The sequence below is a fragment of the Vanacampus margaritifer genome, chromosome 7 (assembly GCF_051991255.1).
Source record: "Vanacampus margaritifer isolate UIUO_Vmar chromosome 7, RoL_Vmar_1.0, whole genome shotgun sequence".
NCBI lineage: Eukaryota > Metazoa > Chordata > Actinopteri > Syngnathiformes > Syngnathidae > Vanacampus > Vanacampus margaritifer.
The window spans coordinates 1,496,686-1,522,155 of NC_135438.1; the positions used below are offsets into that span (position 1 = coordinate 1,496,686).

At 43.1% G+C, this 25,470-nt stretch overlaps 1 protein-coding gene across 2 annotated transcripts in view; it reads left to right on the forward strand.

The window, feature by feature from the left end:
• Positions 1–25,470, forward strand: part of grin2ab (glutamate receptor, ionotropic, N-methyl D-aspartate 2A, b) — a 128,807-nt gene that overhangs the window by 23,107 nt on the left and 80,230 nt on the right. For both annotated transcript variants that reach the window (XM_077570396.1, XM_077570395.1), the window contains 2 exons: positions 22,590–22,817; positions 23,208–23,366. In XM_077570396.1, the coding sequence (XP_077426522.1) occupies positions 22,596–22,817; positions 23,208–23,366 (381 nt within the window). In that variant the 5' untranslated portion in view covers positions 22,590–22,595. The remainder of the gene's footprint in view (positions 1–22,589; positions 22,818–23,207; positions 23,367–25,470) is intronic.

Consider the following 25,470-nt stretch of genomic DNA (forward strand, 5'->3'; position numbering starts at 1 on the left):
GCTTGAAAACCCAAATTTTGAAACCTTAATCCTGACTTGAAAACCCAAATTTTGAAACCTTAACCCTGGCTTGAAATCCCAAATTTGGGAACCTTAACCCTGGTTTGAAAACCCAAATTTTGAAACCTTAACCCTGGCTTGAAATCCCAAATTTGGGAACCTTAACCCTGGCTTGAAAACCCAAATTTGGGAACCTTAACCCTGGCTTGAAAACCCAAATTTTGAAACCTTAACCCTGGCTTGAAATCCCAAATTTGGGAACCTTAACCCTGTCTTGAAAACCCAAATTTTGAAACCTTAACCCTGGCTTGAAATCCCAAATTTGGGAACCTTAACCCTGGCTTGAAAACCCAAATTTGGGAACCTTAACCCTGGCTTGAAAACCCAAATTTGGGAACCTTAACCCTGGCTTGAAAACCCAAATTTTGAAACCTTAACCCTGGCTTGAAATCCCAAATTTGGGAACCTTAACCCTGTCTTGAAAACCCAAATTTTGAAACCTTAATCCTGGCTTGAAAACCCAAATTTGGGAACCTTAACCCTCTATTTCCATGTGATGACACATCGCTCAACGTCATTCTTCACCGTCAAGAGTGTTTTCCGGGGCTATTTGTACTTCCATGATGTCCCGCAGTATGAGGACACGGGTCACAAGTGGAGTTTGTGCCGGACACGCTGGAGCTTTTCATCAGCCAATCAAATGACGGACTGTGCTTCAACACGGAAGGTAAATAAAAAAAGAAATCAAAGGCTGTCCCGAGGGGGAAGTGGCGCCATCTCAATTTGAACAATCTCTGGCGGCCGTGTCAACAAACACGCTTGACAGTCTGTCCGGCTCTCGTCAGGGACCACGTCCGCTCCCCATTGGCTTAGAGCAGGTCACGTGACCGCCGCCGACGGCTCTGCCTTCAATTTTAGGTCCTCTCCTGTCAGTGCGAGTGAGTAAAGCACAACAAATACTTCATTATGGTGCTTAAGTCGATCTTTTTGTTATCTGTACTTGAAATTGAATTTTCTCACAACATTTTATCGGTACCGCCTACATTTTAAAAAACACATCTGTACTTTTTACTCTTTAATGTGTCTAAATAGGCTGGTTATGTATTTCAACCTCTGTGTGGATGATGATACGACGTGAAAAAAAGAAGCTGTCAATAGAGCAAGGTCGTTGATTGAGACTTTTAAGGTGGAGTTAACACGGAGGAAAAGGAACCGGGGAACGTTGACGAATATGACGCAACAGAGAAGCAAGATATAAATCTTTTCCGCTCAGAATGTAAAAGAGGGAAACATATTTTGTTTGGTTTTTCAGAATTTTATAGTACTAACAGTAAAAAGGATTTCTACTTTTGTACATAAAAACATTTCAGTGTATTGTACTTTAGTGAACGCAGAGATTTGCTCCTAAATACGTGATGCATGCATTGAAGATAATTGCTGAAAACTGTTAAGACTGTGAACGATGTGGAGACATCAAATCTACAGTCCAAAATTAAAAAAAAAAATTTTTATTTGACAGTATTTAACCCTGGAGAACCCACGGGGTCAAATTTGGCCCCTTTGAATTCTGCTACTCAAATAACAAAGACCTTTTTTTATATATTTTTTTACAAATTTAACTTCAAAAGTCCAGCATGCCACTTCTGACCCCTGTATGGGGCCATCTAGTGGATGAATATTGCACTTACATGAGCCAGAGTGGTTGTGACAAGATGGCTGCCAACATGCTGTTTTGTTGAGCTGGAAATCAATCCAAACAAAACCATCTTCTCAGCAAACCATCAGATGGTAAAATTGTGTTTTTTTTTTTGTTAATCTATTTCATATCATGTTGCAGAATGATATATTTTGATAAATTAGCAACTCTGAGCTAGTTTAAAAAAAAAAGGGTTAAAATTGAAAAAACATATATTTTGGTGTTCAGTGAACTTATAGCAGTCATTTAACTCTTTGACTGCCAGACGTTTTCAGAAACGGGACGTCGCCAGTGCCAGCCGATTTAAGCATTTTGACTGATCTTTCAAGGTCCACAGAAAATGTTGTGTTTGGACTATGGAAACACACATACTACCAAATGAAAGATCGAACTCTCATCTTTCATCAGAAAAAAAAGTTTGTTTCTACCTTATTCCGTTCTTCAGTAATCAACAATAGAAAATGGTTAGTTTCACCGAAATGCTCTGTTTTGAAACAAAAAGCGGAGAAAAAGAGCTTTTTGTGAAACGATGTTATTTCATGCACTCTAGTGAATTCTACACTTCTTGTTGTCCATGAATGATGCCACAAACACCTAAATAGTGCTTTACTTCTGTAAAACGCTTTCACCAACAATGAAAAAGTGTTTTTAGATTGCAAAATACGTTTATTTCCATTCAACGGTGTAACAATTTGACAAAACAATTTCGCAAACTATTTACAAATGTGTGCAACTGTGGTACTACTTACAATTATGTGGATGTTTCAAATACAGTTTTTTTTTTTGTAACGATCTCCTGCGTGCAAGGAGAGGGAGCAGGATTTGCACAACAGATACGTTTCACTGCGATTGTCCGTTTCGCGTGCAGACGTTACACTTTCTTGACGGCCTTTTTTTCCGGGGAATAAATAGCAAGTAGCAGACTGTACCGACTCCTCCGATGAATATGCATTGGACTCGGGGTACTCTTCGTCGTCCGATTGAACGTCCGCCTGAGCGTGCTCGGTTGTGCTCCGCGTTTTCCGGTGTCAGCATCGCTAGCCGGTGAACCTTTATGACGTCGTCATAGCCGCCGCGTCAGCGCTTCCAACTTCGGCGTCAACCTCGGAGTCACCATCATCATCATCGATGATGATCATCGTCGTCATCAATGTGCTCCTTAGCGTTGGTCGATGCTTTTCGTCTTTGAAAAAAAATGCTCGAGCGTGAGCTGCTTGCAACCGGTCGCCATGTTCTCTTCCCTTCCCCAGCCATTGTCCCCTCTAGCTCCGCCTCACGTCTTCTACTGACGCCTACCCAATCTTGTCAAAAGAGAGTCATTGCTGCCATCTAGGGGCCAAAAATAGTCATTAGGCTCACTAGATCTGCTTGAAACTTTCACCACAGCTGGCCAAGGCTTTCCTCCACCCGTTTCCCCCCCCAAAAAAAAAAAAAAATCGGAGAACGTCTTTTAACGTCCTTGGTGGCCCTCCGTAGGTTTTTACTAAACGTCATTTAACGTTTTTGGCAGTCAAAGAGTTAATGTATAATTCACAAACCTCTTGTCCGCTTTCCAACCGCGCTTCCCAAACGCTATTAGCGGCGAGCAGATTTGTGTCCGCTTACAAGGAGAATGATGTGACCGCCGGTAATAATCGAACCCCACCCCTCCACCTCCGCTGTGTCGTGTTGTTCAAATCACCACAACGGTAATCTCAAGTGGATAAATAACACGCATAAAACTACGGCAGAATCAATAAAGGTGTGTGTGTGTGTGTGTGCGTGTGCGTGCGCGCTAACAGACCTTTGACGGAGTGACTTACAGGTGAGTGGGAAGCGCCATAAACACGGGAGAGGATCGATAGCAATTTAAAGAGAAGGTTCCGTCCGTGGCTACGCGAGATGTTGTCAATGTTCATCTCGTAAGCGCGTCCGTATCTTTTCTGCTGATTTGCGTTCCATATTTAAAGATGTTTTCTCGCGGGGGGGGGACGAGCCACAGCGGAATGAGAACTGACAAGCCCACTCATGTTGTACACGAAGTCGCTACCAGGAACTGACAAGATCAACTGACAAGTTTCTGCCGAAGCCGGGGAGGAAAATGAGGTTTTCAAGGCGGGGTTAGGGTTTCAATTGAATGCTTCAAGACTGGATTAAGCTTTGAAACAAGGATTAGGGTTTGTAAGGAGGGTATCAAGACAGGATTAAGGTTTCATCCCAGATTTGGGTTTAAAACAAGGCTTAGTTAGGTTTCAAAGTCAACTTTTAAGATAAGGTTAAGGTTCTCAAATCACTTTCAAAGACTTTGTTAAGGTTTCAAATGAAGGTCTCCAACCATGGTTAGGGTTGGTTCGAGGGTGTCAAGACAGGTTGAGGGTTTCAAACAAGATTCCAAATGAGTACTTGGAGACAAGGTTGGGGTTTAAATTTAGGCTTTGAGGACAGTATTGACTTTTCAAATCAAGGTTTCCAATTAGGGTTTAAATCCTTGATTAGGGTTTCAAACAATGATTACCTCTTTGACTGCCAGACGTTTTCAGAAACGGGATGTTGCCAGTGCCAGCCGATTTAAGCATTTTGACTGATCTTTCAAGGTCCACAGAAAATTATGTTTTTGGACTATGGAAACACACATACTACCAAATGAAAGATTGGACTCTCGTCTTTCATCAGAAAAAAAAAGTTTGTTTCTACCTTATTCCGTTTTTCAGTAATCAACAATAGAAAATGGTTAGTTTCACCTCTGTTTTGAAACAAACATCTTTTAACGTCTTTGGCACTCCTCCCTAGGATTTTACTAAACGTTATTTAACGTTTTTGGCAGTCAATGAGTTAAGGCTCCAATTTTAGTTTCAAATCAGGGTTAGGATCTCAAACCAGGTTTAGGGTTTCAATTTAGGTTTCCAATCCATGGTTTTTGGCTGTCAAACAAGGGTGAAGGTTCTACATTTTAAGTTCAAGTCAGGCTTAGGATATGAAACAAGGGTTAGGATTTCAAGCCTGCCTGTGAACCGATCTTTCATCTGAAGAGTCATTGAGATAAATAAAAAATATTGGGGCGTCATTCATCATGTGAATCGGCTCAGGTGTTCTCATAACTTTGACAGGTTGCTGTGTTTCTGCCATATGCCACATCTGGCCAGTGAGCATTTCAAGCCTCCAGACAATTAAATGATAGTTTAAAAAAAAATAAAAAATCTTTATTTTAGCTGGCACATGTTGAGCCAACTGCTAGCCTAGCACGTAGCATACAAATCATCAACCTTCTCCTCCGCCTGAGGCCAAAGTTGACAGTCAATTTGGATGGAAAATGAATTCTAATCGGATTTGTGATGAGACTCTGCCGGCTGCTTTCATCTGCCAAAGTGATGCCGATTCGGTCAAAGCACGCTCCGTCCCGCTCTCTGCATTTGCATCCACGTCGCGACGTGCCCTCAATTATTGCCACGCTCCGGGTTCCAGCCTTGTAGCAAAGTCCATCAGGAGTTGATCCACAAAAAAAAAACACACACACAGCGGGGCCATTTTGAGTTAAAGGTCCCTAAAGTTTTACTTGGTAGAGCCTCTCTGAACATTTTGAAAATCGAGCCCCAGAATCCGGGTTCGCCAAGTCTGCCAACAATAACGACCACATATGGTATATTTACCTTGAACCGAAACACGACTAAGTGTTACATACTGTAGTTTAGCGACCTCTATCGGCCATGTTAAATAGCGAGAAAAAAGTAATGGGAATCGAACCCGAGTTGTCTGGTGGGAAGACAGACAGTTTATCTTACTGAGCGTACTGTTTTTTTTTTTTTGTGTTCACGTATGTCAATTCGCCGTCACGGACAAATGGTTGGGGTTCGGATGACGCTTTCAGTGAAGTTGTGTCCACGTTACCTTTAAAAGCGCCAACCGTCCATTTTTGGAAAAATCAAGCACTGCAAGCTAGCTTGAGCAAGCAACATGAAATTTGCTAGGCATGCACTATATATTATGAATGAATGAATGAATGAATAGTTGATTTTGGTTTTATAAATGATACAGAAAAAGAAAAAACAAAGATCGTTTCAAACAAATCAATTCATAAACAAAAACGAAATATGTATGCAAAAGCCCCAGCTTTTTATTGCCTATCCGGTTACTTTTTATATATTTACGGTAGTAATTTTTTAAATGCTGGAATTTGGGGGGGATTTTCGGAATTTCAATTTTTGGACTTTTTGGGGTTTTCTTCTTAATTTCATATTAACCTGTGCAATTTTTTGTATTTATTTATAGTAATATCATTTCAATAGAGTATAGTTTTTCCGGTATTTTTATGTTAACCTGTGCAACTTTGAGGTTGTTTTTGGTAGTCTTGTTTTAACACGTGCAACTTTGGGGTGGATTTCAGGTAGATTTACTTCCACATATGAAACGTTGACAGAATTTGACGGGAATCTTATTTTAAGATGTTCAACTTTTGCAGTAGTAACTTGTGCTGCTTTTGAGGTTTTAATGGTTTTAACCTGCAGTTTTTTTTCACCTGCACTATTTTTTTTTTTACAGTAATTTCATGTTAAACCTGCAACCTTTGCTTCTTTTTATCACGGTGATCTTATTTGAACCGGTTTGTCTTTATTGTGACTTTCTACTTTCCCCTTGTAGCCGTACGCTCTTATTTGCTGCTGAAAGGTGACGCAGCCCATCAATCTTATCTGGCGCGCCCGTCGGCCGGGCCGTCTCCAAGGTCGCCGAGCTCGTCCGCTAAACAGTCAATAGACCTCCGAACCTGGCGCCGCTCCATCCCGATTTTATTTTAATGTGCACCTCTTCTCACGCCGGCCCTTCGCTCGCCTCTACCAAACACCCTCAAAAAGTCAAAGACGCACGCTGAAAGGCGGCATGTCCTTTCTGGCTGCTCGTCCTTCTTATTCATATTTATCAGCGATGAAATATGAATGATGCGACGTGTTCGCACCCCCCCCCCCCGACCCCCACTGCCTGCTTCCCCGCGTATGCCGCAAAAAGGAAAGAACATGAAATTGGCCGCAGAATGCCTCAACGCCGGCCCATACGTTGTGAAAGTTTGATGCTTTGGTTCTAAGGGGACTCCAGGGAACGGACAGAAACTCTCATCACATGTACAGTAAAGACCGCTTTAGACTTTGTTTTTGTCTTTGGCTCGTTTTAAGATGTAGGGGGGGGGGGGTCAAAAGTAGGACAACACTCGCCATTCTTTTCATTTACGATACGATATAGTTTTATTTTCCCCGTGGGGAACTTTTTCTGCTGCAGTTTACAGTAAGGAAAAAACAACAGAATAGAGAGATAATTAAAATAAATAAATAATAAATATATAAAAAATAAATAATACACACACACTCCTATATATATATATTGCACCACTTAGTTAATGTCGGTTATTAAGCAATTTGATGGATGTCGGCAGGAATGAGTTCTTGTAGCGGTTCAGCCTGGTTCTGGGGGCCCCGCATCTCCTGCCGGAAGGCAGTAGCTGGAACTCATGATGCAGAATGTGAGTCGGGTCAGTAACAATTTTCTGTGCCAGTCCGGTGACGGACCGCTCATAAAGCATCTGTCGGGAAGGAAGATTCCCGACCCCCGTGATCTTCACGGCAATCTGTGACCTCGACTGCACAAGTCAGGTTGCCGTACCAGGCCGCAATGCCGTAACTGATGATACTTTCCACTCACACTTTTAGTGTTTAGTGGACAACGTTTAGTCCTGTAAATTCAAAGTAGGCGCGTTTCAAGCTTTTCCATCTTGTACTTGCTTCATTTCTTTCTCTCAATTTTCCTTCCTTCCTTTCTTTAGTTCTTTCTTTGTTCACTCTCTTTCTTGTTACATCCCTGATAGTTTTCCTTCCTTCCATCATACCTTTTATCCATACTTTTTGCTTCCCGCCTTTCCTTCCTTCATCCTTACTTCCCTTCCTTCCATTGAATCCCCCCTTCTTTCTATCATCCCTTACTTCCTTTCAAATCATCTTCCCTCCCCTTTTCCCTCCCTTGCATTATTTAGTCCTTTCATACACCCTTCTTTCCTTTCATCCTTCCTTTTATACTTCCTCTCATGCATACTTTTTGTTGTCTTTCATTTTTTTCCACCTTTCACACTGCATTCGACCTTCCTTAACCTTACAACCTTACTTCCTTTCTTTTTCTCATAACGCCCTTCCATCCTTCCTCCTTCCCGACCTTCTTTTCTTCCTTTGTTTATCATTCATTTTTCCCTCCCTTGCTCCTCTCTTTCTTCACCGTTCCTCCATTATTCTTTCCTTCCTTCCTTCCTTCCTTCCTTCCTTCCTTCTTACATTCCATCCCTCTTTTCTCCCTCCGTCCCACCCTCCCTTCCCTCTTCCTTTCTGCCCTTCACCGCTTCTTTCCTACCGCAGTCCTTTCTTCCTTCCTTCCTTCTTTCCTTCCTTCCTTCCTTCTTACATTCCATCCCTCTTTTCTCCCTCCGTCCCACCCTCCCTTCCCTCTTCCTTTCTGCCCTTCACCGCTTCTTTCCTACCGCAGTCCTTCCTTCCTTCCTTCTTTCTTACATTCCATCCCTCTTTTCTCCCTCCGTCCCACCCTCCCTTCCCTCTTCCTTTCTGCCCTTCACCGCTTCTTTCCTACCGCAGTCCTTCCTTCCTTCCTTCCTTCCTTCCTTCCTTCCTTCCTTCCTTCTTACATTCCATCCCTCTTTTCTCCCTCCGTCCCACCCTCCCTTCCCTCTTCCTTTCTGCCCTTCACCGCTTCTTTCCTACCGCAGTCCTTCCTTCCTTCCTTCCTTCCTTCCTTCCTTCTTACATTCCATCCCTCTTTTCTCCCTCCGTCCCACCCTCCCTTCCCTCTTCCTTTCTGCCCTTCACCGCTTCTTTCCTACCGCAGTCCTTCCTTCCTTCCTTCCTTCTTTCCTTCCTTCCTTCCTTCTTACATTCCATCCCTCTTTTCTCCCTCCGTCCCACCCTCCCTTCCCTCTTCCTTTCTGCCCTTCACCACTTCTTTCCTACCGCAGTCCTTCCTTCCTTCTTACATTCCATCTCTCTTTTCTCCCTCCGTCCCACCCTTCCTTCCCTCTTCCTTTCTGCCCTTCACCGCTTCTTTCCTACCGCAGTCCTTCCTTCCTTCCTTCCTTCCTTCTTACATTCCATCCCTCTTTTCTCCCTCCGTCCCACCCTCCCTTCCCTCTTCCTTTCTGCCCTTCACCGCTTCTTTCCTACCGCAGTCCTTCCTTCCTTCCTTCCTTCTTTCTTACATTCCATCCCTCTTTTCTCCCTCCGTCCCACCCTCCCTTCCCTCTTCCTTTCTGCCCTTCACCGCTTCTTTCCTACCGCAGTCCTTCCTTCCTTCCTTCCTTCCTTCCTTCCTTCCTTCCTTCCTTCCTTCTTACATTCCATCCCTCTTTTCTCCCTCCGTCCCACCCTCCCTTCCCTCTTCCTTTCTGCCCTTCACCGCTTCTTTCCTACCGCAGTCCTTCCTTCCTTCCTTCCTTCCTTCCTTCCTTCCTTCCTTCCTTCCTTCCTTCCTTCTTACATTCCATCCCTCTTTTCTCCCTCCGTCCCACCCTCCCTTCCCTCTTCCTTTCTGCCCTTCACCGCTTCTTTCCTACCGCAGTCCTTCCTTCCTTCCTTCCTTCCTTCCTTCCTTCCTTCCTTCCTTCCTTCCTTCCTTCCTTCTTACATTCCATCTCTCTTTTCTCCCTCCATCCCGCCCTCCCTTCCCTCTTCCTTTCTGCCCTTCACCGCTTCTTTCCTACCGCAGTCCTTCCTTCCTTCCTTCCTTCCTTCCTTCCTTGCTTCTTACATTCCATCCCTCTTTTCTCCCTCCATCCCACCCTCCCTTCCCTCTTCCTTTCTGCCCTTCACCGCTTCTTTCCTACCACAGTCCTTCCTTCCTTCCTTCCTTCTTTCCTTCCTTCCTTCCTTCCTTCTTACATTCCATCCCTCTTTTCTCCCTCCGTCCCACCCTCCCTTCCCTCTTCCTTTCTGCCCTTCACCGCTTCTTTCCTACCGCAGTCCTTCCTTCCTTCCTTCCTTCCTTCCTTCCTTCCTTCCTTCCTTCCTTCCTTCCTTCCTTCCATCTCTCTTTTCTCCCTCCATCCCGCCCTCCCTTCCCTCTTCCTTTCTGCCCTTCACCGCTTCTTTCCTACCGCAGTCCCTCCGTCCCACCCTCCCTTCCCTCTTCCTTTCTGCCCTTCACCGCTTCTTTCCTACCGCAGTCCTTCCTTCCTTCCTTCTTTCTTACATTCCATCCCTCTTTTCTCCCTCCGTCCCACCCTCCCTTCCCTCTTCCTTTCTGCCCTTCACCGCTTCTTTCCTACCGCAGTCCTTCCTTCCTTCCTTCCTTCCTTCCTTCCTTCCTTCCTTCCTTCTTACATTCCATCCCTCTTTTCTCCCTCCGTCCCACCCTCCCTTCCCTCTTCCTTTCTGCCCTTCACCGCTTCTTTCCTACCGCAGTCCTTCCTTCCTTCCTTCCTTCCTTCCTTCCTTCTTACATTCCATCCCTCTTTTCTCCCTCCGTCCCACCCTCCCTTCCCTCTTCCTTTCTGCCCTTCACCGCTTCTTTCCTACCGCAGTCCTTCCTTCCTTCCTTCCTTCTTTCCTTCCTTCCTTCCTTCTTACATTCCATCCCTCTTTTCTCCCTCCGTCCCACCCTCCCTTCCCTCTTCCTTTCTGCCCTTCACCACTTCTTTCCTACCGCAGTCCTTCCTTCCTTCTTACATTCCATCTCTCTTTTCTCCCTCCGTCCCACCCTTCCTTCCCTCTTCCTTTCTGCCCTTCACCGCTTCTTTCCTACCGCAGTCCTTCCTTCCTTCCTTCCTTCCTTCTTACATTCCATCCCTCTTTTCTCCCTCCGTCCCACCCTCCCTTCCCTCTTCCTTTCTGCCCTTCACCGCTTCTTTCCTACCGCAGTCCTTCCTTCCTTCCTTCCTTCTTTCTTACATTCCATCCCTCTTTTCTCCCTCCGTCCCACCCTCCCTTCCCTCTTCCTTTCTGCCCTTCACCGCTTCTTTCCTACCGCAGTCCTTCCTTCCTTCCTTCCTTCCTTCCTTCCTTCCTTCCTTCCTTCTTACATTCCATCCCTCTTTTCTCCCTCCGTCCCACCCTCCCTTCCCTCTTCCTTTCTGCCCTTCACCGCTTCTTTCCTACCGCAGTCCTTCCTTCCTTCCTTCCTTCCTTCCTTCCTTCCTTCCTTCCTTCCTTCCTTCCTTCTTACATTCCATCCCTCTTTTCTCCCTCCGTCCCACCCTCCCTTCCCTCTTCCTTTCTGCCCTTCACCGCTTCTTTCCTACCGCAGTCCTTCCTTCCTTCCTTCCTTCCTTCCTTCCTTCCTTCCTTCCTTCCTTCCTTCCTTCCTTCCTTCCTTCTTACATTCCATCTCTCTTTTCTCCCTCCATCCCGCCCTCCCTTCCCTCTTCCTTTCTGCCCTTCACCGCTTCTTTCCTACCGCAGTCCTTCCTTCCTTCCTTCCTTCCTTCCTTCCTTGCTTCTTACATTCCATCCCTCTTTTCTCCCTCCATCCCACCCTCCCTTCCCTCTTCCTTTCTGCCCTTCACCGCTTCTTTCCTACCACAGTCCTTCCTTCCTTCCTTCCTTCTTTCCTTCCTTCCTTCCTTCCTTCTTACATTCCATCCCTCTTTTCTCCCTCCGTCCCACCCTCCCTTCCCTCTTCCTTTCTGCCCTTCACCGCTTCTTTCCTACCGCAGTCCTTCCTTCCTTCCTTCCTTCCTTCCTTCCTTCCTTCCTTCCTTCCTTCCTTCCTTCCTTCCATCTCTCTTTTCTCCCTCCATCCCGCCCTCCCTTCCCTCTTCCTTTCTGCCCTTCACCGCTTCTTTCCTACCGCAGTCCTTCCTTCCTTCCTTCCTTCCTTCCTTCCTTCCTTCCTTCTTACATTCCATCCCTCTTTTCTCCCTCCATCCCACCCTCCCTTCCCTCTTCCTTTCTGCCCTTCACCGCTTCTTTCCTACCGCAGTCCTTCCTTCCTTCCTTCCTTCCTTCCTTCCTTCCTTCTTACATTCCATCTCTCTTTTCTCCCTCCGTCCCGCCCTCCCTTCCCTCTTCCTTTCTGCCCTTCACCGCTTCTTTCCTACCGCAGTCCTTCCTTCATTCCTTCTTTCCTTCCTTCCTTCCTTCTTACATTCCATCCCTCTTTTCTCCCTCCGTCCCACCCTCCCTTCCCTCTTCCTTTCTGCCCTTCACCGCTTCTTTCCTACCGCAGTCCTTCCTTCCTTCCTCCCGCCCTTGCTTAAAAGAGTTCATTAAAACGTGTCTCGCTACTGGGGCGTGTTGTGCAAATCCCCGAGCATGCAGCATCCAGGCGTGCTTCACAGTTGAGTGTCATTGTGGGTGTTGTATAAATGGCACACGATGTCCCCCTCGTAAGTGGAGAGAAATGCGCTGGAAAATCCAAAGCACCTCTGCGGCCAAACCTTGTTGTTTTTGCTTGTCGGTGTGCGCGAGAGAAGAACACCGCGCGAGCGCTTTCTTTTATCATATATTAATATAACCGTCGATACAAGCGTTGTTTGATAACTTGTTTGGTATTGAAAGAAATAAAGCAAATCTCAGAGGGAAGTGGAAAAGGCATTTTATGGACTTTTATGGAAAGAAAATGGGAGGTTTGCTTTCAATGTATCATATATGCGGTAAAATGTGTTGCATCTCTTAGAAAGTTGACCAAAAGTAGTTCCCTGAGGTTACCACAGTTTTAAATCGATTTTTTTTTTTTTTTTACAGGCTGTCAGATTTTATTTTTAAATGGCCGATAATCGGTCCCTCCCCGAAGGTGAGTGCTGCGCATCACTTCCTGTTCTTTTCTTCTTCTTCTTCTTCTTCCTCTCTTATTAGTGCTTGTTGAGGCTGCTCCTCCTTTTGTAATCAACGCATAATCCCACCAATGTACGCCACGTAAATAAGACATAACTCCCATGAAGCAAGTTCCCATTCGTCATTTTGACTGCGTGTGTTCTGCGATGACTTTGATGATCCTCCTGCTACGGTTTTAGACGCGTCGCCGGTGGCGCTCACGTGTAAAAAGTCCCTCATCAAATATTGAATGCAAATGTGACATTTTTTTTTTCCCGGGCTCCTTGAAAAGCTCAGCTAAAACCTTCAAGAAGGTGACACCTGCCATCGTCATCTTGGCTCCTCTGCCTTAAAACTTCTCCAAATGTAGGGAACGATCGATTCACATCCATTTTCACCTTTTTCTAACAATGTCATATTTTTCAAAGATGAGCACTGACTGAGTCAATGTTTGAGTGAGCTGCGTTGACGTCCCCCAAAAGTAAATCAAGTGAAATAGGACTGCTGCGGTGTGTTGAGCACCCGCAGCGTGCGTAGAGGCTCGTCCTTGGAGCAGGCGACCCCCGGTTCGATTCCCAGACTATGCGCTCCTTTCCTGCAGGTCGTTCCCTCTCTCTCTCTCTCGCCCATTTTCTGTCCATTCGTCAGCTGTCCTATCAATTAAAAGACAAAAAAAAAAAGACAAGTGCAAAACCGCAAAAATTATGCAGGATTACCGTAAATTCCCCCCAAAATTGCTTGTGAACTCCAAAAGTGAAGCACGTTGAAATGAACTGTAAAAGTCACAAAGGTTGTGCATGTGGAAAATGAAATGAAACCGTAAATCTCCCAAATAGAATGCAGGGTGAAATAAAACTATTGTAGTAGGTAAAAAATAAAATAAATAAAAATAAATGTTAAACACATTATTTTTTTTCCCATAATGCCACAGACTTGCACGTGTGCAAAGACGATTTAGTCAAACTCAAAACTGTTTACGCCACATTGGCAGTTACACGCGTCTGTAATTTTCACAGTTTTTGCGTGCTAAATAATATTTGTTATTTGAGGGCATACCACTCCGATGCTAATTTCCTGTTAGCATGTCAATGGGATTTTTCATTGACTTTAGCATTAGCGCTAGTGATGTTTTAAAAACGATGCATGGCTTGTATCTAAATGACAGCATGTGTTCAATTTGCTTTTTTGTTGTTTAGTTTTGACAGTAAACTCCAACGGGGGGGGGGGGGGGGGGGGGGGGGTGTCATTAAACAGCTTAAAGCACGCTCGGGAACGGCAGACGAACATACATGACACAAACATGCCACATTCAGGCCACTTTCACAACATCGGCAACTTGTAAACATTTTAAATATCGAGAGAAGCCAAAATCTAAATTCCGATTCAATTTTGATGAATTGCCCAGCCCTAATTCTTACACCCCCCCCCCCCCCCCCACACTCCCCAAAAATGGGGTGTTTAGCTAATGGGGTTGATGTTGACGTTTCAAATGACGTCTTGTAGAACCAAATCAGCAAGCAACCTCCAGTCTTGTGAGATTTGTCTCACGGGAAGATGTTGTCCAATTTTTAGCCAGCCCCAAAAGGAAGCACTTTTAGACTTTTTAGCACTTCGATTTACTACCTAATTTGTCCAATATTTCGATGAAATGACGACAGTGGCGCATCATCGACATCAATCTTAGCCATTTTTTTTTCATATTTATAGCGCATTCATCACAAACACTCCTCCCAGTAAATCATGAATTCATTTATTTTTTTGTGCTCTTTGGAGAATGATTGCGGTCTTTATCTGCATGAACCCGGGTGGCGTATTAGATGGTTTTCAAATGTCTCTTATGAGCTCATTTTGACCTCGCCGCAAAAGTGCTGACACCCCTCAAATGACACCTCATCACCATCTCAAGGTGACTGGCTTCCTGACTGCATTACTAATTCGGCACACCCGTGTGTGTGTGTGTGTGTGTGTGTGTGTGTGTGTGTGTGTGTGTGTGTGTGTGTGTGTGTGTGTGTTTCTGCCTTGCTGGATGAGATGATAAGCAACTGTTTGATGATGTTTTTCCATGTTCAGTGTCAAATTTAATTAAAAAAAACTTAACGGATTAGGAAAATTTAAGATGAGATCATAAATATGAACAATGATTGACATTTTGTTTGACTATCTTTTTTTTTTCAATAGGGCTCATATTGGCTGATTAATCAGTAGAGATGTGACGATAACGACAATATCGTGATATTAACTCATTGACTCGCAGTCATTGTCACTGAAGCAACCCCCTTCGCTCCCGGCTGTTTTACTGGATTTTGACTGATTCTGCAAGGCCCACAGAATATTGTGTTCTATTGCTATAAAAAGCACGGAATTTACCAAAAGAAAGATTAGAGCCTCTTCTTTCATCAGGAAAAAAAAAGTATATTTCTATCTGTTTCCATTTAGCATTAGAATATAGCTACGTTTCATCACTATTCACTAATCTGTTTAAAACAGTGGGGGAAATCTTTGCAACATTGCCTGGTTGATCTCTTATACTCTGCTGCCACCTGCAGGCCGTTTTTGTAATAACTACCATTTCTTCAATCGTTCTTTGCAGTTGAGAGGCTGCATCAAAGCCTTCTGTATGCTCTAGCAGAAAAAAAAAAGTATAAGTACGTATTTGGGACACTGGTAATATTTATAATAGAACATATTTATACCTTTTTAGGAGCAAATGTGTTGGCCACAAGACGATCAAATAAAATGACTGGCCAAGTCTATTTCTTTTTTTAAATGCAATATTGAGGTTTTTATGTTTTATAAATATGTTTTTTTTTTCTTTTTACACAATATTGTGAGTTTGCAGTATCAAATTCCCGAGTTTGCCAACAGTACTTTCTCAATACAGCTGATGATATACACAAAAAAAACAATCGATGTCAAATGAACAGACACATAAACAAGTAGACGCTCAAATTCAATTGAAAGCATATACATCACCCCTTAATATTAACACCCAAATGTCTATTTTTAGCTTCATTACAAACTTTAACTCATTCACTGCCATTGACGGCTAAAGACGTCAAAAATTAATTTGAACTATTTCTATTAGTTTAACATTTTTTTCCACTTTTGCTAACAAGAGTATGAAAACCTATACTTGTTTCATTGTAAATTTATAACAGATCTAAAATTTGTGATTAATCGTTAGTTAATTAGTGAAGCCATGTGATTAGTTACAATTAAAAATGTTAATTGCCTGACGCCCCTAATTTAAAAAAGAGCGTCGGATGATTAATTTTTTAAATTGTAATTAATCACATGACTTCTATAGTTGACTCACGATTAATCACAAATTTTAGATCTGTTCTAAATTTACAATAATTTTTTCCCTAGGTTTTCATAAAAAATGAAATGAAATGAAAAAAAAATGTTAAACTAATAAAAGTAGTTCACATGAATTTTTGACATCGAAAGTCATCAATGGCAGTGAATGAGTTAATTGACATTTGAAAACAGCATTTTACTGCATTGTGACGTGGATTTGAATTTGATTAACCGCCAGGCCGATTCCCCATCCGGAATAAAGCTTCGTTCCTCTCTGGGCTTTGAATTAGCCACTGGCCATTGACTATTCAGGACAAGACCTCCAACTTTGCTCATGTCATCCAATTGTTGTTGTTGTTGTTCAGCCAACACACAACATAGCATGCGTGCTATTTATCAAACAACCGGCCCGGAAGTTTTTCCCGTCATCCGCGACGCGGCTCGCATGCCGTCGGTGGAGCGCGCGCTCATCTTCGACATGCAAATGCATTTAGCATTAAAAAAAAAAAAAGAAAGAAAGAAGAAGAGCGTCGCTTCGGAGATGACAAGATTGAGGATTGCGTTGAAGAGGCCTGGTCCACCGCGGGGGCCGCTTTTTGACAAAAGCGCTGCACTTGCCGTCCAAGCCCGGCGACTTGCGGCTTTGCGCCTTTTTTTTTTTTCTCTTCTCAAGAAGATGGCCGTCTTGCTCTTATATGTTTAATGAATGCCGCTGCGTTGGCTTGGTGGCGAGGACTTCAATTAGCATGACAACACGGATGGCGCGTCATCATCAAATGCTTCCTGGTCTCTTTCTTTGGGCTCGACGCCCCGCTCTCATTTTAGCTGCCGTGTCACTTCCTGTTTACTGATAATTAGCCGCTAATTCCGATGCTCATTTCATGCAGATTGAGAGCGCGGATATGCGCATAAATCTGATGAGTGCCAGCGTTTGGAATTGGGGGCTGCCCAGGGGGGAGGGGGGATTAACACACCAAATTAAATCAAAGCATTTGAGGATGGCGGTTGAGGCGCGACTGTCCTTTTATACTTAACCGCCATTTTTGTTTTTTACAAGAATAAATTGTTTGTGCTCCCGTTAGTCTAAAAACAGTAACCGACCCCCCAAATGGTGACAATCAGCGTATAATTGATCCGTCCATCCGTCTTCTTCCGCTTATCCGGGGTCGGGTCGCGGGGGGGCAGCAGCTTTAGCAGGGAAGCCCAGACTTCCCTCTCCCCAGCCACTTCAGCCAGCTCCTCCGACGGGACCCCAAAGCGTTCCCAGGACATGTCTCTCCAGCGTGTCCTGGGTCGTCCCCGGTCGTCCCCCGTATAATTGATGCCCATTGGAATGCAAAAAAAAAACCTAAAATTCTTAAACAATAGATAAACATTCAATATATGTTTTTTGGAAAAATATCATCTGTTGACCCGTTTTTGAATAAAGGGGTGGAAATTCGAACATGTTTTTTTTTTTTTTCGATTCATTGATCCATTCGGCAAAATAACCGACAGATTAATGGATTATTGAAATAATTGTTAGTTGCAGCCCTAGTGTAAATAAACGCCTCCCTGAAATCAACGCCTACTTCTCATTAGGACAAAAAAAAAACTGGCGGCAAATGTAATGACCTCAGTTCAGTGACTGTTTTACACGTTTAGACATTAGAGTTAACTGCCTTTGAGATATTGTTAAATAAAAAAGTACAATTAAATGCCTCCCCTTAAATAGACTGTTCCTATATGATGTTTTGTTTTGTTGTTGGATTCAATGAGAGGGCAAGCAATGGGTGAACTTCAACATGCAATCGCTGCAGAGTCTTGATTATGATGCACAAAGAAAGTTTTTAAAGGGCACGACTTTCACTGAAGGATTTATTTATTTTTTTTGAGGGTGGGGGGCAACCTCGCGCCCGATTTGGAATTCACAGCCCAATGAAAGCGCTTGAGCGGCCGCGAATGAAATAATGACATTTTGGACTGATACGTTGCAGCCAGCGCGTTATCCGGTCGGAGTTAAGGCTAACGGCGCTGAACCAAAAAATGCGCTGGAGCGCGGCGGCGGGGGAGGGGGGGAAACAAAGCCCGGGGTCGGGCTCACGCTGAGCAATCATGTCGTCTGATTTCTTCCCGCTCCAGCTGCTGCCGCTAATGCCGTCTCTCGTCTCGCGGCGTTTTTGACTGAGCGTCATCTTTCTCGCCAAATTTGGTCGGCCGCTAATTTTCACCGCCGGGAGGCAAATCTGTACTCTTAAGCCAAACGCATTTGAATGATCGCAAACGCGCCGCAGCCGAGCATACGGCGGAAGAAATTAACTTCCATGACCATGCGACTGAACAGACCAATTGCATGCGCCTACTCCAGAATCCAGTCCGAAAGGCTTTCCACAAGCTCCCGGTCGGCTGTAGAACTCAGTTGAAAATTCTGCTACTGCTCTAGAAATCACTGACTGGTTTGGTTCTTTGTATTGCACATTTCATACACAAGGCGGCTCAATGTGCTCAACACAAGGAAACGACAAACAGTAATTAACAGAGCAAGAAAACAAAAGCAGGTTAGAAAATGTATTCAAAGAACATTTTAAAGTATTATACAGCAAACTTTAAAAAAAAAAAAAATAGTGTAAGGAAGTTTATAATAATAATAATAATATTTAAAAGAGAACACATTTAAAACTGTCCAGACGTTTTCAGAAAAGGGATGACGTGGGTGCCAGCCGATTTAAGCATTTTTGACTGATCTTTCAAGGTCCATAGGAAATTATGTGTTTGGACTATGGAAACACACATCCTACCAAATGAAAGATTGGACTCTCATCTTTCATCAGAAAAAAAAGTTTGTTTCTACCTTATTCCGTTTTTCAGTAATCAACAATAGAAAATGGTTAGTTTCACCTCTCTTTTGACGTCTTTGGCACTCCTCCATAGGATTTTACTAAACGTTATATAACGTTTTTGGCAGTCAAAGAGTTAATCAAAGGTATGTTTTCTAACAGCAATCCTCTTTTCTTTATTGCCGAAAACAACGACCTCAGTTTTGTTTTCGTTTTAGCTGAAGGACATTTTGCTTCATCCGGTTGTTAATTTGCTCCAGTGAGTGACAATATTTTTTATTCAACTGGGGACATTGATAAATAAAGTTGTGCGTCATCTGCATAGCTATGATAGTCAACATTGGCGTCCTGAAGCATTTGACCCAAAGCTAGACTGAACAACAGGGGTCCAAGGACTGACCCTTGAGGGACCCCACACGTCATGGCCATTCCATCAGATTCAAAATTTCCAATGGTCACAAAGTCACTCCTGTCCTCCAAGTAGGACCTGGACCATAGGGTGTCAGTTTCAAGACAGAAAAAGGGTTAGGCCAGTTTAAGGAGTCAAAGGAGGGTTCTCAATGGGGTTTCAAGATAGGCTAACCGTTTGAAAGTAGGGTTTTGTGCCAGGGTTAGGGTTTCAAGACACATTAGGGTATGAAAGTAGGCTTTCAAGCCAAGAGTTTAAAGCCATTGTGTTTTAAAGCAGGGCTTTGAGACAGGGTTAGGGTTCGAAAATAAGGGTTTCAAGTTAGCTTTTCAAGATATACTTCCAAGGGTTTAAAAGCAGGGTTTCAATACAGGGTTATTGTTTATTTATTTTATTTTATTTATATTGCCCTTGACTTGACTTGGTTTTGAGTCAAGGGTAGGGTTTCAAATGAGGTTTTGTTGACAGGCTCAGTTGTTTGAAAGTAGGGTATCAAGCCAGTTAGCCAGGATGCTAACTCCAGGGCAGGCTAAAAGTTAGCGTAATCTCGAGCCGTCGGGGCAAAGCTGACACTAATTGTCAGGGACGTGAGCGCAGCTCTGTGTGATTTAGCGACGTACGCTAAGTGGTGCAAAGGCCGCGGGCCTCGTCTGCGGGCGGCCCATCCGTCAGGGCCGGGTTCTTTACCCACTCGTTGGCCTGATTCGGCCGGGTGCGAGATGACAAGGATAACAAACGTGCGCAAAATTGGTCAGAAAGACACATTGCAGTGATAGAAGCAGACCAAGAAGCGCTTATTTGACTAAGTTAGCAGGGAGGAAGAAAGAAAAAAAAAAAAGATCACAGATTCGATGTTTCCCCTTTGGGTTTTCTCGTCGGTCTCGACCGGATAGCGGCGTTGTCGGAAATTGGCCGAGATGCAAAGCGGCGTTTTCATTAGCTCTGGTTGCGCCAACGGGCCTTTTCGCGGCGCATTTATTACTCCGCACATCTGCTTCTCTCGACTTGTTTTTGGGCCAAGTGGAAAGGCGGACGATGATGCCCACACCAAATTTTAAGGTATCGTGTACTCATGATGGCAATACCAGCTACCGATACTTAAGGCAAAACAAAAAACCATTAACTCTTTGACTGCCAGACGTTTTCAGAAACGGGACGTCGCCAGTGCCAGCCGATTTAAGCATTTTGACTGATCTTTCAAGGTCCATAGAAAATTATGTGTTTGGACTATGAAAACACACATACTACCAAAAAAAGATTGGACTCTCATCTTTCATCAGAAAAAAAAAGTTTGTTTCTACCTTATTCCGTTTTTCAGTAATCCACAATAGAAAATGATTAGTTTCACCTCTGTTTTGAAACAAACGTCTTTTAACGTCTTTGGCACTCCTCCATAGGATTTTACTAATCGTTATTTAACGTTTTTGGCAGTCAAAGAGCTAGTTTCAAGCTGGGGTTATGATTTCAAAAAAATGCTTTCAAGGCTGGTTGTAATGCTTAAAATTTGGGTTTCAAGCATAGGTTATGGTTTAAAAAAGGTTTTAGGGTTTGAAATTGAGGTTTCAGGCTTTGGTTACAGTTTTAAATGAAGGTTTCAAGCCCCGGGTTAGGGTTTGAAACTTGAATTTTCAGCCCCGGGGTTAAGGTTTCAAATGAGTTTGTCTCATCCAGTGTTGTCGAGTTTAAACCGGGGGTTGAGTGTTCCAGAGTAGGGTTTCAAGACAGCTTCACGCTTTGCATGGTGGGCTAGTGGTCGGTACATATGCCTCGCAGTCAGCAGGTCCAAGTTTGAATCTCCGTGAAAACATCCGTGTGAAGTTTGCGTCCAAGAAATTGTTTGTCTTAACGTGTCCTGTGATTGGCTGGCGACCAGTCAAGGGATGCAATGAGATTTTGTGCCAATTTTCTACTTTTCATTGTGTTGCCCGGGTTGATTTCGAGTAACAGCATCAATCAGAGCTAACGTGTCATTATCTTGGCAAAGGTGCCATTTGCTGCAACGTCGCCCATGAAGAGGCGTCGGCGGCACGCTGTTTATCCTTCCGACCTCGTAACTGTAATATCAAAGCGAGTCACAGCCTCGTGCGCTTCGGGGGTCGTCTTCTCATCTTCTTCATGCCGACCGACCCAAAGTCAATTATGGAACGCGTCAATGACATCACCAGACGCTGGATTTCTCTCCTGAGTGAAACTCTGCCAGGCCTCCACGGCAACCGCCTTCACTTCCTGCTTGTCGGGTCCTGGCGCAGGTTCCGTCCTCAGCAAGTGAAATGCAAGCTCAGTTGGATTCAGGTCAAGATTGACTTGGCCTTTGGATCGCTTTTCTTTCAAAAAAACTCATCGCTATGCTTGGGGTCATCGCCCATCATGTCACCCTGATGCACTTGTCAGCCGGCACGTTGTTGAGTGACGTGCCGGGAAGCCTTTCCATTGGCCGCCATACATTGAACAGCGGCGTAGCCAATCGTCCCATTACTTTTGCTCTCTGCAAAAGTGTTGTCATTCCTGCACCGTTACCTGATTTGGATCTAAAATACCTGATCCGTTTCTTTTCTTTCTTTCTTTTTGGTTCTTTTACAAATGGTCCGCTTGTGTCACTCAAGACATCTTTACCAATAATGCCACTGCAGAGCTTATTATTATTATTATTATTAAAATTATTATTATTATTATTATTATTATTATCATTATTATTATTATTCTCATTATTATTATCATTATTATTATTATTATTATTATCATCATTATTATTATTATTATTATTATTATTATCATTATTATTGTATAAAGACAATAGTCTAATGGGTTCAATTAGGGCTGTGCAATTAATCAAAATTCAATTACAATTTTAATTATTAGATTCCACAATTACAAAATCAGCATGATTGTAAAAAATAAAATAATTATTACTATTCATTTTTGTTTTGATTAAATTTAGTTGCACTTTAGGAACTTGCGTAATTGATTTGAATTTAGTCTTAAATTTATATTTTTTATTTGTTTTTTGTTTTTTTACATTTTCTTGTTTTGTACCTAAAAATAAAGGATCGTCCTATTGCAGAGTGCACATGCTGCACTCCAACTTCAAGTTTTTGCCAACATAAATAAATAAATATATATTATGGATAAATTCTGTTTGGTCCAAAGGGAACTTGCATAATTCTAATGTTTCTATTTTATTTTAATTGGTCTGAATATTTTTTTTTAAATTTCTTCTTGTTTTGTACCAAAAAATAATCGTTTGAATAATCGTGATTTCAATTATTGCCAAAATAATCAAATTATTATTTTTTTCCGCCTTGGCTCAATGAGAAGTTAAGATCATTTATGTATTTGTATAGTTTGAAGGACATCATTAGGAAATTCCTATGATTTTTTTGAAGCTTATTTTTTATTATGTACTGTTGTCTTCACTGTGATATAAGAAGTGTGTTTCAGTGGCCGTCACCATTTGCGCTGTCAATAAGGATTACCTTAATGCATAAAAACACTGCTAAATGTGTGTGTGTGTGTTTTTTTTTTTTACATTTACCTTCACCGTTATTGATGAAATTCTGAAAATGCGCCGTATGTATTAACGGCGCGTTCTTTGGTGTGTTCAGGGTACGATGTCTGCGGTGGTGTGGGTTCTGCTGCTACTCTTGCACTGGGCGGCATCGCCGGCCGCATCCCAGAAGCCTCCGGGGCTCAGCGTGGGCGTGGTGATGGGTCAGACCCGACTGGTCCCGGACCAGGAGCTGCGTCATCCACAGAACCCCGACGACGCCCTGGACGTAACGGTGGTGCCTTTAAGGATCAACCAGACCGACCCCAAGTCTGTCATTACACAGGTGAGAGGGAGCGCCGAGTTTGCAGAGTATACAGCAAAAAAATGGAGTCCAAAAAAATTGAGACGCAAAATGAATCAAGCAGTGCCTGGAGATACAAATGAAATTTTTCCAGATAAAAACTGTCATTCGGACAATTTTTTTAAATTCTTTTTTGCTTTTAGACTTTGTGTCTTCAATCCTGCAAATTTCTTCTGAGTGGGTTCGATTGGCTAATTATGGTCACGTGATTGCAAGAAAGCAACGTTTGATGTTGATCTCCCATTTCTTGACAGTGAGAGCGCGAAAACAAACAACCACTGAGGAATACTTTACATTTGAAATGTGATTCAAACATATGGAAGAGATCAAACTATTTGCGGGCCCCTAAAATGTGCTTTTCTGTTTCGGAAGGTGTGCGAGTTGCTGTCGCGTTCTCGGCTCCACGGCATCGTGTTCGCCGACGGCACCGACCACGAGGCCATCTCTCAGATTCTCGACTTCCTGTCCGTGCAGACCCAACTTCCTGTGCTGGGCGTGCACGGAGGCTCCTCCATGATCATGGCCGACAAGGTGAGTGAGCGGCTCGGCTGCTGGATGGCGACTTTGTTGAAGGTCGGCTGTCGAATGGAAGGAAAGGTTAGCGCTTGAAACGGGGGAAGAATGTGGCGGTATTTGAAAATGATGTCAAGTGTTTCGATGGAATAGAAGACGAAATGGGCAGAATTGTGGATTTGAGGTAAGGCTTGAAATTAGCCTTAGCATTTCATAATTGGGTTTCAAACAAGGGTTTCAAGACTCTAAAACAAGCTGAAGGACGCTTGGAAATGCTAAAAAGGACATTCTGCTTTGGAACAAAATGGCAGACTTTTTGCGTCTTTTCAGGCATGGCTTTTTGAGATTTTGTTTTTGTGGGTCGACTCATGATAGACACGCTTACCAACATTCGCATTGAAAAGTGAAACTCTTGGGATGAATTCTTGTTAAAACAAAAAAAAAGGTTGCTGAAAAACCAAAAGGGCAGACTTCTTGTATCTTTTCTGGCATAGCCTCTTGAGACTTTTTTTTTGTGGGTTGCTCTGGATAAACATGCCTAAGCAAATTTTATTTTTGCAAAATCCAATTGCCTTCAAGGGCTGAATTCTTTTTAAGATTCTAGATGGTGATACCGAGCCAAAAAGGTTGTTAGAAACCAAAATGGAAGACTTTCAGGCTTTATTGTGGGTCTACTCATGATAGACTTGCCTGACAAATTTCTTGTTGCTATATTAGGGGCTAGGCCCAATTCTGGGAAGCTGTACAACAAAATGGCTGGCTTCTGTCTACTTTTGGGCAAGCTTTTGAGGCTTTTTTTTGTGTGGAGGTCAGAAGTCTGATAAACTATCAGAAGTCTACCAAATGTCGTGTTGTAAAGTGCAACTACGACTCTTCCAAAAAGGCGCTTGCGATGAAGCTAAAAACAAAACCCAGAAAGAAAATTGTTTACAAAATACCAACTTGAACTTGGCCTTTTAAATGACAACCTTCTCGAGATCCGCACGGAGACGGCGACCGTAGGTTGGCCGTGTGAAGGTCAGCGGCTTTCAAACGCCCCGTCAGGTAAATAATGACGGGGAAAATGAATGAATTGTTGCGAAGCGCGGATGCCGACGTGCCATTTAACAAGCTATTGAGCACCTCCGATATCTTTCTCCAAACCTGCAACGAAACAGCAGAGATTGGCCGCCCACCAGACGGGCAGTAAATCACTGCGGGAGTATTGCCGGCTCGATGGGCTTCAACTGGATGTCGATGGCGGACCGCAAGAGATAATGTTCCTTGTCACCGCGCTCAAAGCCTAATTAGCGCCGCGCTGTTTACCTTTCACACACACACACACACACAAAAAAGGCATTGTTTTTCTTGAAAACAAACGTCTGCCACAGTCATTTCTTTGCTTTTTTCTCTCTGCTGCCAACAAATGTTCTTTTACTCGAGCTTCAGTGTAATAAGAAGTCACGTGATGATTGACAATCGGGGTGAATGATGTCACTTAACGATGGAGGAAGAAATGAAAACTGGGATCAATTGTGAACGGATACCCAAACCTCCTACACTAACCGCTAAAAAAAATAAATATATATATATATATATATATATATATGTATATATACAGGGTGTCCATAAAGTCTCTTTACCATTTCAAAAAAATTATTAAAAATGCAATTGATTAGATATTTTATTCAGATTTGTTCTATTGTATCTAGCGTTTATTCAAGTTTTTTTTACCTCTTTTAATACATTTGTACATGGGCACCATTAGTTGCACGAAGCACATCAATCATTTCTTCCATACTTAGTTGTGTAGTTTGGCTGAGTCTGCCTATCCGATTTTGTTTCAATAAACCATGAGACACATTGCGCCTTCTCTTGAGGGTGATAAAAAAATATATAAAATAAACACTGAATACAATAGAACAAATTTGAATAAAATATCTAATCAATTGCATTTTTAATACATTTTTGAAATGGTAAAGAGACTTTATGGACACCCTGTATATAGACCAGTTAAAAGCAGGTCCAAGTTGTGGCGCTTTCTGCCAATATTACCAAAAAATAAATAAAATGGTACGTTTGTTCAAATTTTGCATGGTCTGAGAGAGCACGCCTTTTTCAACACTTTATTGTTATCATTTTC